Here is a 14,686-nt window from a genome sequence, read left to right on the forward strand (position 1 = left end):
CGCGCTGGCTCAGCATGATGGCGTTCGGGGGACTGGTGCGCGTGTGCGCATTGCTGGAAGAGTGAAGGGGGGGCTGGGGTGGAGAGAGCTTTGAGCTGGGACCTCCTTGCAGGGTGGGGTCGCGGGGAGCATGAGCGCTTCAGAGGAGAGGTGGGCTTTCTGGGGCATGTGGTTCTCATTAGAGAAGGCAGCCAAAGAACACAGCCAAGAACACAGCTACGCACGGGCCGAAAGAACAGGAGGGTTTTTTTCTTTCTAGAGCAGGAGGGGTTTTTTTGTTGTTTTTGTCTTGGAGAAGGAAAAGCGAGAGGGCAGCAGAGAGAGAGAGAGAGAGAGAGAGAGAGAGAGAGAGAGATTCAGAGAGACAGAGAGGAATGCGAGGAGACGAAGAAAGTTGAGAGCGCAGGAGGGGCGTGAAGGAGACGCGCTGGGGACCGGACTGGCATGGAGAGGGGAGCCCGGCTCCAGAGCTGCGCTTGTGGGGAGCTGCAGGGGATTTCTGGGGGGCACGGCTCGCCCTTGTCCCGGTCTCTGCTGCTGCTGCTTCTCCTCCTCTCCAGCCATGGGGACACCGCCGAAGCGCAAGGTAAGGAAGAACGGCAAGGCGGAATCTCCCGGGAAAGCGCTCCAGCCAGTGTCGGGGGGAGCCTGTTCTCCCCTCCCCATCCCCGCTGGGAAATGGGGGCTGGGTGGGTCACCACGTTGCCCCTTGCGAGAGCAAGCAGAAGCTGGCTAAGAGGTCAATGTAGATCCGAGATTGGGGGAGGCTGAATCCGAAACAGAGAGAGTGGTGGTGGTGGTGGTGGTGGCGGGGGGGGGGTATTTTTGGCTGCGGGGGCCTCTCACCCTGGCGTCTGGGCGGGCGGGAAAGAGTGAGCTGTCTTGCTGCTGTTTGAGGAGGTGGGATTGTGGGCCAGTCATAGTAAGGGATACTTCTGTACATGTGAAGGGGTATTTTGGGGGTGGGACAGAGGGTTGTGGATCGGGGTGAGGAATGTTGCTAGCTAGGATGTGGTGCCCCTCACCTTGGCATCTGGGCACTGTAGAAGGTCTTGGCATGATTGCTCACGTTTGAGGTGAGGTTATGGCTTAGTGTATTTAGGGGAAACTTGAGGAATTTAGGGTGAACGGGTGCCCCTCTGGCATCTGAGCACGGGAGAAAGGCTGAACATGGTTGTTTATTTGGGGTGAGGGTGCATGATGGCCTTGTAGGCCCCTTCCAACCCTACTATTCTATGATTCTATGATTCTGCAATGGGGGGGGGGGGCTTCTGGCTCTCTGTGGGGGAGCCCTCCTAGCTTTGGAATGTGTGTGTGTGGGGCTCTCACTTTGGTATCTGGCACAAATGAGGAGACCCTTCCAAGACATGACTGTTGGCCACTAATTTAGAAGGTGCCCTAGTGCGGGGTCTGTCCCAAGATGCACTCCTGGATGCAGTAGAGGAAAGTTCCGGGGCTTGGCTGGTGATCCCACCTCCGAAGTCCTCCTCTGGGTGACCCTCCCCTGTGCATCTGGGCACTGCAGATGGTGAGCAAAACATTACTGATGCCTGGGGCCTGATTTCAACCCCATCAGTTATCAAGTCAGTCCTGTTTTAACGTTTTAGGAGTTCAGAGGAAGCTTGAATGATTCTCAGGGCAGGGGATGTAAACACTGCTCTATGTGCAGCACATTACGGGATGGGCTGCTCCGGGGAGAGTGGCTCACACTGACACCGTGTGTGTGTGTGTGATGATGGAAGCTTACATTTGGTGGGGGGGTGGCCTGTACCTGGAAGCCTATATAGGGGTGTTTAGTGCCCTTCACCTGGGCCTCTGGGTCTAGGAGGTGCTGTGCATATTGGTGGAAGAGCCATGGGCAGCATTGCTGATGGGGAAAGTGTGTGCCTTTGCACAATACTGGCCTTGGTGGACCAGGGGTCTGGCTCAGTATAAGGCAGCTTCCGATGGTCCCGTGTGTGAGAGCCTCTTCGGGCTGCCGGACTGTGTGGTTGCTGATGTTCTAGCTTCTGTTGAATTGTTTCCGGGGGAATTCCTTCCTTCCCGCTCCACATTGCCTCTTGGCTGCCAGGGTCTGGCCGTGCTCCATTATGACTCTATATGGTCTAGTTTGGGATGGATGCAGAAGCGTTTGCCTGGCCTCTCTCTAACCCTTGTGAGGCAGGGCAGCAGCAAAGCTCATCCTGTCCTCCCTCCACAGGTCTTTCAAACAGGGCTGCTAACTTTGCTTGAGAGCAGCCTTTCCCCATCACTCCTGCCCATATAACTGCCAACCAGGCCTTGCCAGAATCGTAAATCCATGGAACACCCCTGCATCACTGCTACACACGCAGACATACATGATAGTTGCAGAAGACAAAGTACAATTTGAGCCAGGGCGTCATCATGACACTCCTAGCGTAGGCTGTGTGTGCCTGGATTCCATCCTGGGACACGTGACGCATCCATAGGGGATGTTTTTGTGCCCACGCAGAGTGCAGTTTTGTCATCACACAGAGTAACCACCCGGGTGGGATATGGCCATATGGGGGTCCATTCTTCTGGTCACAGGGTGTGGTTTGTGGCCAACATCTTAAAAATTAGTCACTGTGTAGGAAATTAGGAACTTGATGTTATAAGCTGTGGGAATGCATTAAAACCTGAGATTTGTAAAGCTTCTAATGAAAGTTGTTGATGGTTAACATCAGTCTAGTGCATTCCTTATGCTAGGACAGGGATAAACAACTTGGTATCCTCCAGATGCTTTGGACTACATTTCCCAGAATCCCTCACCTTGGGCCATGCTGGCTGGGGCTGGTGGGAGTTGTAGTCCAAAACATTTGGAAGGCACCTGGCTGCGTAACTCTGAACTAAGAATTGGTATTAAATCTAAGTGGACACATCTTATTTACAGTGAAAGAAGACACATTGCAAAGGGTTTTCACTGTGGATCATTTCTCCCCACCTTTGTTAAAAAAAAGTATGGCACTGAATCATTATACACCGAAATAATAAGGAAAAAGAAGACACTGAATGAGACACATCCAACAAAACATGCCGAACCTCGTTAAAGGACTGCAAATGGCTTTGCATAGTAGAAATGGGGCATCATCACAGAAGTCCTGGAAAGGGGCCCTGAAGGGCCCCATCTGGCCCAGCCCCCTGTCCCGTGGCAGGGCCCTCCACATCCTGCATGCCCATCGCATCAGCACAGCCCTAGTGCAAAGAAGCAGGAGCAAATGAGGTACCTGTGGTGCCATGGGTGACTCAAGGAAGTGAGCCAAGCACCGTCCTTGCTGATTTCAGGTGTTGTTACTCCTACAGTGCCATCAGTGTAATTCATACAGACCCACATAAGCAATGTAGACAGACCCCTGTTCCCAAAGAACTTCCAGCCAGAAGCAGACAATGGGGAGATGGTCGAGCGAGGGGGGGGGGGAGGGTGGAAAGACCATGGGCTAAGGCAGAGTTGCAAGTGCGTAAAGCTTGCTTGCAGCTGGGAATGCAGAGCGAGAGGACACACCAAAAGCCATGTGAGAAAAGTGGGGTTTGGGGAGGGCTTTGAAGGAAGGCAGGAAAAGGCACCACACTCACGTTCACACATGCATTTCAGCTATGACCATCACTCCGGGCCAAAACAGACCTTGCTTTAAATCTACCTAGCAGCTAGGCCTTCATTTCTTTTTTACTCTGAATCAGACACAGGGGCCCTGATCAAGACCTTAAAAGCCCTGTCCCTAGTGTCCCCACATGAGGGTCCTGATCCAAATCAGGGTCCCTGTGCCTACTCTAGAGTAAAAATGAAAATTAAAACAGATGCAGCTGCTAGGTATGGACTTAAAAGTATTCCAGTTTTGGACCTCAGACTCTTGATTTACTCATAGCTAGGAGCTTGAGCTGCAAGCACAAGCTCTTAACTTGAGAACAAAATTGCCTCTGGAAGGGGTGGGCTCCCCCATGCTGGGGGCATTCAAGATGAGGCTGGACAGCCACCTTCAGGGATGCTCTGACTTGGACTCCTGCACTGAGCAGAGGGTTGGATTTGATGGCCTTGTAGGCCCCTTCCAACCTTTCTTTTCTATGATTCTAAGCTAGGACGTCTGTTCTGCAGTTCCCTCCTCCATGTTTGGCACGAGCCCTCCATCTGCAGTCTGAAAATCCAAACGCTGGCCTCCTTTACAGGGGTGTCATAAGATTTACTGAGAAACCTATACTAAAGTGGAACACTTAGGAAAAGTTCTGTATAAGAACATGCAAAGATTCCTGTTGATTCAAACCCCTAACCCACTTCTAATACCTCCGGGTATGAATGCAAAGCATTACAAGTCGGTCAGCAGTGGGTCCACCACATGGTTATGGGGCTGCAAGTGTTTTCTGGACAGGGCCTGGGGCAGAGCTCTTTGGGTCCATGGGTGGAGTCTGAAGTGGAGGGGTGGACCCTAGTGGTTTCTGGGGGAGGAGCCTGGTGGTTTCTGGGGGATTTGGAGGGAGTCCAGTGCAAAATGGTGTGTTTATCTAAGGTTTACCCCTTTTCCAAAATAGTGGAGGGGGCCACTTTGCCCTCCTCCTTGCTGGCCTGAAAAGAGGAACATTTGCAAGGTGGGTCTGGCCCGCAGTGACATCTCACACAGATGGTGTCCCGGGCCATGTTGACGACCATTTTTGAAAAAGGGTTTTGGTGGCAAATCTTGGATGGCATGGGGCCAAAATGGCCAGTGCTGTGTGGCAAGCCACAGCACCCGAGATGATTCATTGTTCGTGTGGTAAACCCAGAGCACTTCTCCTTTCTGTTCCTCTCCCAACTTTTTTTTAAATTAACCCCTGCAGGAACGTGTGGAAATCTTGTTCATTTTAATAGCACTTGCAAAGGGAAATGAATCCCGGGGGATTCCAGCTGGCCCGCAGGACGGCCCTGCAGCGGAAGTCTGTGCTTGTGCAGCCTGGTGCTAAGGCCCCTTTGAGATTCACTCTCCCTAAATCGCCTTTTTACGCTATCCAAGGAATTTTGAATTGAGGGTGGGGTGGGTTCATTCATTCAATGAATGAATAAACAAATAAACCAGCTTCAGCTACTCATCTTGGTGGATGTCACAGAGACTGGAGTGACTGTGCTTTACTTCCTATCCCCCTGGGCCTAGAGGTGAGGCTAGAAGGGCTGTTCTCTCTCTCACTCTCTCTTTGGACAAGCAGTATCAGGCCCGGTGCAATTTCATTGATACCTCCCGTCTCCAGGTGAGTGCTGGCCCCTGTGAGGTGCAGGGGCTTGCATCAGGGTTCCACAGATTTTGGCTGCCTTTCTGATCAGGCCTCTCTCTCACCTTTTCTTAGCTCTATGGGTTTGACCACTTCGTTGCCTGGGATGTGTCTAAAGATGTCAGCACGGACGATGATGACTTACGAGGTCTTCTTTTGGGATCTTTTCAAGAAAACAGCCCTGCACCTTGCGGTGATGTTTGCTTTGGCGATCGCACGCCAGCCCCGAGGTCGCAAGCCCGAGAAGGCACAGTGTAAACTTTCAGAACTGGTGCCTGAGCTTGGGTTTTTCCTCCTCCCTCCCCACCCCCTTTTCTTCGTGTCGCATCTTTTAGATTGTGAGCTCGACGGCAGGGACTGCCACACAACTGGAGCTTATGCCAGCTAACAGACGGTGTAAAAATGTTTTAATTAAATAAATAAAGTGGGTTAAAATGCTCGCAGGCAAGCCCAGCGTGACCACCCCGGCAACTGACCATGGGGAATTCAGGAGTAAACACAGGGGATCATGTGGCCATCGTGTAGCGATTGCCTGCTTTTTACACGGCATGGAAATTACTCCTCTGAGACGTATTGAGTTGATCTGGGAAGAGCCGTGTGCGTTCACACCTACGCTCGTGAGCAGCGATACTTGGCCGCAGTAAGACAGTCTACAGGAAGATGCTTCATTTCTGTACTGTCTGTGCAGCCAACCTGCTTGAGCGGTAGAGTTCCCTGTGGGCTGGCAGCATGATCAGTATAGAAGGGAATCCTTTGCTGTTGTTTGAGAGCATCAGTGTGAATTACTCACTCAGTAGCCCTTTTCAGCTGTTCAGTGAATGTGGATGTGTAGGTGCGTTTAGGAAATCTGGACTGCACATCATCCTGTAGGCTATGTATAGACCAGCCTTCCTCAACTGGGGCCCTCCAGATTTTTGGACTGCAACTCCCATCACTCCCAGTCAGCATGGCCATGATGGGAGTTGTAGTCCAACACATCCGGAGGGTCCCAGGTTGGAGAAGTCTTGCATAGACAGATGAGTGTACGGAGATTAGGAACACGGGTAGTGGATGCAATCCCAGGTTTCCCACAACACACATGCGTGCGCCCCCCCAAATGTCCGAAAAGGCCTAATTCCAAGCACCCATCCCTTGCCACCCCCCTGCCTTGAGTACTTCAAGTTCTCAAATTAGTTTTGAATTTTTTCAAGTCAGTGGTTGATTTGTGCTGCCAGCATCTGCTTCCGTTGATGCCATCTCATAAAGCCTTTATGCTCCATCTCCTTCCTCTCTTGGTTCTAAGAAACATACTTTTATTTTTATTTTTTGCTGTCTCTTCCCCTCCTCGCCTCTGAGTTCTTGGGTTCTTTTCTTGGGTTCTCAATCTTTTTTGCAGAAATTTAGCAGGGCAGAAGAAAACCACAAAGGAGAAGTGGGGGGCTTTGGGTTGATTTGTTTCTAAAAAGCTGGATCTCAGTTCATGATCCTCTTTCCTCAACTACTTCACATTGGCTTTCTGTTCCTCCATTTTGCCAATTGTAAAATGGGCATGAGTCTCTCCTTACAGGTTCAGGAGAGGTTTAAATAATTCTGGGAAGGGGACAGAGGGTGCTTCCAGACAGAGGGCTCCTTGCACTCCCAATCAGAAGGCATCGTGGAGCTATTCTGCCTTTTCTTCCTTGGTGGATTTTTTGTGTGAAGGAAAAAAAAGATGGAATAAGTAGTGGGAAAATACAGGAGGTGTTACAAGATGTCATCTGGACCTTGAGTAAAATTCCATGAATGACACAGGGTGATTCCAGGATAAAAGCCTTGTCTGCAAGCACCCAGAGAAGAAGGGATTTGTTTCACTTTCTTTTATAACTGAATGGCCATTTTTGCTTGCAGGGCTGTCACCGCATGGAGAGTTTGTCACTCCACACTGGATCTCGGGAGGGCGAAGCAGGCGAGGGGCCAGCGTGGCAGAAAAGGTGGGCGACTCCTGCAGATGGATGCCTGTTCATGTCCTGTCTTTGTTTGTTTTCATTCCCGACAATTCCCCATTTCTTTTTCCCCTCATCTAAATGGGAGTGCATACGTGTTAACTCAGGACTTTGGAGTGTCATGGTATCATAGAACCATAGGGTTGGAAGAGGCCTACAAGTCCATCGAGTCCAAGACCCTGCTCAATGCAGGAAGCCTGATTCCCAGGTGGGCTCCCATCCAAGTACTAACCAGGGCTGACCCTGCTTAGCTTCCGAGAGCAGCCGAGAGCGGGGGAAGTGCTCTACAGCTCTAGTTAAGGAGACTTAATTTCTCTTGGGGCTGTTGTGCGTGGATCTCAAAAATCGACGCTTGCTTACGGTTGCTAGTTCTCTGGAGGCTCAGACCCTGAGATGTGGGGGTGGAGCCTGGTGCGATTAGGGTGAAGCCTAGTGGGGAAGGAAGATGGGATCTGGGAGATTTGGGGAAGTGCTTGGGTGCAGAGCAAATAGCAAAAGCTGTCAAGAAAAATAGAAAATAGGCTTCAGGTACAATCCTATGCATATTTAGACAGAGAAAAGGCCTGCAACTCTTGCAGCTATGCCTGCAGCTATGCTGGCTGGGGCAGGCTGGGCGGCGCAGGCCTTTCTCTGTCTAAACGTGCATAGGATTGCACCCCAGTAGTCCTTGATTCTGACTCCTTGCTCTAAGACAGCCTTCCCCAACCTGGTACCCTCCAAATGTGTTGGGCTATGCTGGCTTGGAATGATGGGAGTTGCTCTAAGATGGTACTCTTTCTTCTGGAGATCCAGAAATTTCAGCTCAGACCCTGACACTTGCTAGCCCTAAATTACTGGCAGGATTTAAACTTAACATCATGGGGAGAATGGGGCATAGGGCTGAACAAATGTCAAGCAAAGTGGGAAAAGTGGTTGTGTTTAAATCTGGCAGGAGAGAGGCCCCAGTTTGTTTTTTTAAAAAAAATAACGAAGAGTCTTTTGGTACCTTAAACACGAACAAATATATTATGGAATAAGCTTTCACAGACATGGTCCGCTACATCAGATGCATGAAGTGTTAAGCTGAAATTGGCAGGTTTGTATACATGTGCTGGGGCGGGGAGAGAGAAATGTAAACCGTGTGGTCAGAGGGAACTGAGATGTAAAAAGTACAGATGGTTACCGTCACAGTTGCTGTTTGTTGGTGGGCGATAACATGGAGATCGTTGTAATGGTGAACAGATTAACAAAAGTAGCGTAATTAAAACACACACACCCTGGCCCTTGTTCAAACCACAGGAAATAGAGATGACTCTCTTGATGAACTGAACTTCAGCAATTTATCTGTCTTTGACATTCCTTTGTTCAAGAATGGCCACCTGCGGAGCTTGAAATGTCCCTCCACACTGATTCTTGCACATTGTCATGAGATTGGACTTGTATCTGTTTATTCATCTGCATAGGTACTGGCCTATGTGGAATGCCATAGGACATTGCTGGCAAATGATGGTGTCTGTCACACTGGAGGATGAGCAGGGTGTGAACCCCTGATGTTGCGGGTGGCAGGTTTAGGTCCTGTGATTGTGTGGCCAGAGTAGACATGGGGACAGAGTTGGCACTATGGGTCTGCCACAGGGTCTGGTTCCTGTATCTGTTGTTGCTGGTGTTCTGTTGTTTTCTCTCCTGGGTCTGCCCTGTAGTAAATTATTCCTGGGCCCCAGTCTGGATTTGTCGACCGATTTTTCACTTTGTTGAGCAGGTATGGGGAATGCTGCTGGCTGGGGAATGCTGGGAGTTGTAGGACTTTCTCTGTCTAAACATGCATAGGATTGCACCCTTAAGTCGTGAGTCTCTGTCTGTCTGGTTTATGTTGCTGTAGTATCACCTTGGTGCAAAAGATTTTTGCACGTTTTTGTCCATAGACAGTAGAAGGAATATCTGAAAAGGGGCGAAAGACTGAAGAAAAACAGTAGTTCTTTTTTAGAAGGTTGAAATCTATAAAAGAGCAACTGCAATGGTTGCTCCCTTATGCATTTCATCTCTCTTTGAAAAACAAACCAAAACTTTTTCTTTTTTCTCTAGCATTTAGCCCTTTCCAGATATTCCTCATAGAAGAAATGAAGATGAAGATCGGAAAAGAGCTGTATAGTTTGTAGTCAAAAACAGCAGTAAAATTTTCACCAAGAGAGTGCTGGGGGGAGGGAAAGCCCCTTTCTTCGGCTGCCTGCAACAGACCCTCCGCCCGCTGCAGCCACTGCCCTGAACAGCCATTGCCCTGAACAGCCACTTGGTAAGATGGAGCTGGTAAGGACATAAGAAGAGCCCTGCTGGATCAGACCAAGGCTCCATTTAATCCAGCATTCTGTTCACACAGTGGCCAACCAGCTGCCTGTGGAAATCCACAAGCAGGACATGAGTACAACATCACCCTCCCACCCATGTTCCCCAACAACTGGTGCACACAGGCATCCTGCCTCTGGTACTGGAGGTACCATAGAGCCATCAGACTAGTAGCCATTGATAGCCTTCTCCTCCATGAATTTGTCCAACCCCCTTCTAAACCATCCAAATGGGTGGCCATCACTATGTCTTGTAGTAGTTCCATAGTTCCATAGTTAATTCCATAGTTGAACTCTGCACTGTGCAAAGAAGTCCTTCCTTTTATTTGTCCTGAATCTCCCACCAATTAGCTTCAAGGGATGACCCCACTGAGTTCTAATATTATGAGGGAGAAAAATGTGTCCCTATCCATGTTCTCCACACCATGCATAATTTTGTACTCCTCTATCATATCTCTCCTTCCCCTCCTTTTTTCCAAGCGAAACAGTCCCAGCTCTTGTAACCTTCCCTCATAGGAGACATGCTCCAGCCCCTTGATCATGTCAGTTGCCCTTTTCTGCTCCTTTTCCACTGCTACAATATCTTTTTCTACGCACATCTAACTCCATTTGCTCATCTCCCTTATTGCCTTTGCCTGTTCTATCCCCATTGTCAAACTTTAGATTGCAAGCTCCTTGGGGCAGGGAACTGAGTTTTCCCTTATACTGTAATGTGCTATGTACAATGTACATGTAAATAATATCATGCTAAACAGTCCCAGCTGTTGTAACCTTTCCTCACAGGGGAGTTGCCCGAGCCCCTTGATCATTTTAGGGTGCAATCCTATGCATATTTAGACAGAGAAAAGGCCTACAACTCTTACAGCTATGCCTACAGCTATGCTGGCTGGGGCATGCTGGGAGTTGTAGACCTTTTCTCTGTATAAACATGCATAGGATTGCGCCCTTAGTTGCTCTTTTCTGCACTCCATAGCATCCTTTTTTAAGTGCAGTGACCAGAACTGGTGTAGCTGCATCTGCCACGGCACGGATGGGAACAGGGGAGCTGAGTTGCCTTTGGAAATGAGAACAGCCAGGGTCCCCGAGCCAGCCAGCCAGCTGTTACCCTTTGTGTTTCAGTGCTGTTTTAGCCAGATTGGATTGGGGGCATGTGTGGATTTCGGGTGTCTGTGACTGGCCTTCTCGTCTCCTGTTTAAATAGCTCCTTTTGTTTGGGTGGGATTTGCCTGTGGCCAAGGGCTGTGATGCCTCTGCAGGCAGCTGTTTTGCGGCTGCAGGACAGCAGAGATTTTGGATCGTTTAAGACATTAACCACGATCCCAGCGATGACGGCCTGCCTGATGCAGAAAACATTCAGCACTTGCACAAAAGGCATAGCGAGAGAGGCCCTGCCCAACGGGCTTGCACAGCCTAATTTAGACAAAGAAGACCAGCAATGAAATAGAACTACTCTGTCGAGAAGGGGGAGGAGGCCCCAAACAATTCGGCACATGAATGAGTCTCAAAGCGTCATTTTAGGAAAAGGAAGAGGAGCAATAAGAGGAAAAGCACCAAGCATGAAATGGGCTGGGGGAGAAATCGAGAGCTTGGCAAGCAACAAAGAAGCAGGACACCAACGCCAGAGAGCAGGATGTTGAGAAATATCTTAGTTTATTGCACAACAGCATCGGAAGCTGCGTTATAGCAGATCAGACTGCCTGTAGCCCAGTATTGCCTGCTCTTGCTGGCAGCGGCTGCCTTTCTAACTGGAGCTGCCAAGGACTGAACATGGGACTTTGGCCTCCACCGCAGAGCTATGGGAGCCAAGCGTCCACCAGACTGAGGGCTTGCATTTGTGAGGGCTATTCCAGGGGGAAAGAGATGCCCTCCAGGGGCCCTCAGGAAGGCCACCTGCCCGTGAGGGCTGGGCCAACACGGAGGGAAGGGTGGAGGGCCAGCTTTGGGGCACCCAGGTGTTGCAATGGACAGAGTGCTGATCTGGCTCCTGATCAGTCATGAAGCTCACTAGGTGACCTTGGACCAGGCGCTGTTCCTTAGCTGCGTCAAGCTCCCAGAGTTGCTGTGAGGAAAAAGGATGGGGGCCAGACCACGCAGATGGGAGCAGCCTCAATTCTCCACGGCGGGGGTCACCAGGGTTGAGAGCAGGCCCTAGCGCCACTGATCTCCCCAAGTGTGTGCCTGGATTTTCTCCATAGGAGTGAATGGATGCCATTCACTTCTATGGTACATTTCAAAGTGCTCAAATTATTCGGGGCAGCAGGAGTGGCGGCATGGTCACCCCCCCCTGCTTTTTGTAATAGTCCCCTTTAGCTACTGTTTTGGAAAGCTGTGGGTGGATAATCCCCCCCCTGCCCAGTCTGGTCTTGCTTTGTTTACTCTGTCTATAGCAATCCACCTGTGTTCAGAGCTTTAATTATTGGGGGTGGAAGAGGGGGCCTGGCTGCACCCCTTACCTCTTGTGATAGACTTCTTAGCTAGTTTTCATGAGGCTGTGGAGGCGGGGCATGGTTTGGGCCATGATTTGGCTAACTTTGGGAGGAGTCAGGGGTGGGCTTGTGAATTTCATTAATCCTCCCCCCATATCCCCATATTATCTGAGAACCACCCTGAGGCCCTAAAAGGAAGAGGGGTCAAATGCAATGAATCAACCACCAGCGGCCTTATGTCCCATCCAAGTGAATGGCCTCCATCCACTCCTTTGGTGAAAATCCAGGCATGCACTTGGGGAGATCAGTGGTGTGGGGGCCTGCTGTTAGCCCGGTGACCCCTGTCGTTGAGAATCGAGGCTGCTCCCGTCTGCGTGGTCTTGTGTTTTCCTTTGCAGAGCCCCCAGCCCCAACTTCTTTGGGCTGGGTTGCCCGGTCTTAAGGCTTACCCTGACCTTTCAGGGGTTCAGCCTTCTTCTCAAGGTCTCAGAAGGAAGAAATAAAAGAATGAGAGGCCGCAATCCAAGAGGACGCACACTTAGAAAAAGAAGAAAGGTTGTGGGTGTCTGTGTCTGTGGTAGTTGTGCGTCCTGTCATATTCACACTGTGAATGGGAACACATCTGCCGGAGGGAAGGAACCGGGCGTCTCCAGTTAACCAGGAATTTGGGCAGCAAGGGCCACCTGCTGGCATCTGGTCTTCAGAGATAGATTGCCACTGAACGTGGAGGCTCTGTTTAGCTACCGTGGCTAACAGCTGCTGATAGACCTTCTCCATGACTTTGGCCAGTCCCTGTGGAACCCCACCTATGTTGCCGGCACCTTTGCTGAATCCATTTCCCCACTCCTTAATTTTATTTTAGTTTTGGACGTGGGATGGTTTTCGCCTCTGAGGGAATGTGTTGTGTTGTGTGTGTGTGTGTGTGTGTGTGTGTGTGTCTGTCCACACGCATGAGAGAGAGAGAGACCAACATGTGCAGTTGGGGTTTCTTGGCCTGGATTGCTCTGCTCACTCCACATTTCACAGATAGCGGAGAGCACATGAGCACATGAGCACATGCACGCAACAGCAAGAGTCTGTTTCTGTTTCTATATATAGGCCCCAAAGTAGTTGTGAGGGGGGAATGCAGGGCAGCTCCTGGGCTCATTTTTACTCGCCCCTCGCGTCCCAGTGCCGAGCATTCTTTAGGAAGGCAGCTGAGAGGGATGTCATTTTGGGGAGGGCGGGGGTCTCCTCGTTTTCCTCCCGTGTCGCAGGAGGCCTGCTGCAAAACCCTCAGCCACCTAGGGGAATTGCAGAGAAGGAGGGCCAAATCCTTTCCAGGAATGTGATCTGCCTGTCTTGGCTGGGAAGCCGCTGCTCCTAATGCCTCTACCCAACCTTTTTGGCCCAGAAGGCCAAAAGCAGCTCCTTGGAACCAGACCCATTCACACTGCTCTTTAGCAGTGAAATGCAAACTTCATAGCAGTCAGTGGTAAAGCGTGAGTAATCTTCCAGTGCTAAAACAGGGCTGCTCCGAGACAGGAGTAGGTGCAGGTTTCCCTGCTGTGGAGTTAATTTCTGCTTTTCCCCACGTTTTGCTCCTCTACTGACATGTCTGCCTTGCTCCTGTGTGGGTTTTCAACCCACTCTCCAGGCCTCAAGCAGGCTTTTGGCTTTTTAAAGGCATTTTTCTCAAGCACCCAGCATGGTTATTTCATTTTATTTATTACATTTCTATAGCACCCAATACCCAAAGCTCTCTGGGTGGTTCACAAGACTTAAAACCATGTATTTTATGCTATAGATGTAATAAATACAATAAAACAGAATAGAAAAACCTTTAACAGTTTAAAACAGTTTAAACCAGAGCATACCAGTTGCTGACCACGGAGTGTACATTGAGGCAATGCCCTTCTTTGATGCTCCAATGCCTCCTCATTTTATCTTTTGAAACAAAACTCTTCCCATGCTACAGGCATTTGTAAGGCCTCTGTTGTTCATGAGATCTCTGATGGAAGGCCAACATATCCCTCCAAAAAAAAGTTTTTCCCACCCTCTGGTTTACCCAGCTAAACATTTATTGGGCCCAAACACCTCCTCCCAACTGTTGCTTGTGCTCAGTGCTATGATTTCCCCTGCCCAAACAGTATTGAGTAAGGACATTTTCATATTTGCAGGCATACATCAGGAGACGTGGAACAGTAATTTTCCTCCTCCTAGTGGGCATCTGAGAATGCTCAGTTCTTGCGTTCTTTTGCTCATATGCTCATATCGGCTTGTCCGCCTTGGTGACTTTGAGCTTTAAAAAGAACACAAAATACTTATTTTAAATATTATTTTTTAAATTGAAATACTGCTTCAAGTCATCCAATCAGCACTCTGCACAGCCGGCTGGGAGGTGGCTTCTTGATTATCATGAGAACTGTCCAGTCATCACCCTGGGCAGCCACTTTCTGCTGGAAACAGGAAGAACCGAATGCTCCTGGGTGTGCTTTAGTTTGGGAATTTTTACATCTGGCCAAAAAGGGGCGAAGGCGAACCTGCAGTGGGCAAAGTGCTCAAGACATGTATGTCTGCACACAACATTACGGTGTCAAAGGTGTAACTTAGCTCTAATTTTGGTAGTCAGCTTCCCCAGTCTAAAGGTGACAGGTCTGAATATTCTTTGGCACCCTCTCCAATGAGGTAGCAGTGTGGTGTTTCACCAAAGTCATCAGATCCAAAGTCTTCCGAGCAGAGTCGAACATTCTCTGGGTTGTGAGATCTG

At 49.7% G+C, this 14,686-nt stretch overlaps 1 protein-coding gene across 1 annotated transcript in view; it reads left to right on the plus strand.

Moving 5' to 3' along the window:
- The first annotated feature begins 105 nt into the window (after positions 1-105).
- ADAM33 (ADAM metallopeptidase domain 33) overlaps positions 106-14,686 on the plus strand; it is a 106,108-nt gene continuing 91,527 nt past the window's right edge. Inside the window, exons 1-2 of the mRNA XM_084855302.1 lie at positions 106-586; positions 7,099-7,181. Coding sequence (XP_084711428.1) covers positions 445-586; positions 7,099-7,181 — 225 coding nt within the window. The 5' untranslated portion in view covers positions 106-444. The remainder of the gene's footprint in view (positions 587-7,098; positions 7,182-14,686) is intronic.

The sequence above is a fragment of the Heloderma suspectum genome, chromosome 5 (genome assembly GCF_057233095.1).
Source record: "Heloderma suspectum isolate Gila_16-S chromosome 5, 16-S_ref, whole genome shotgun sequence".
Taxonomy (NCBI): domain Eukaryota; kingdom Metazoa; phylum Chordata; class Lepidosauria; order Squamata; family Helodermatidae; genus Heloderma; species Heloderma suspectum.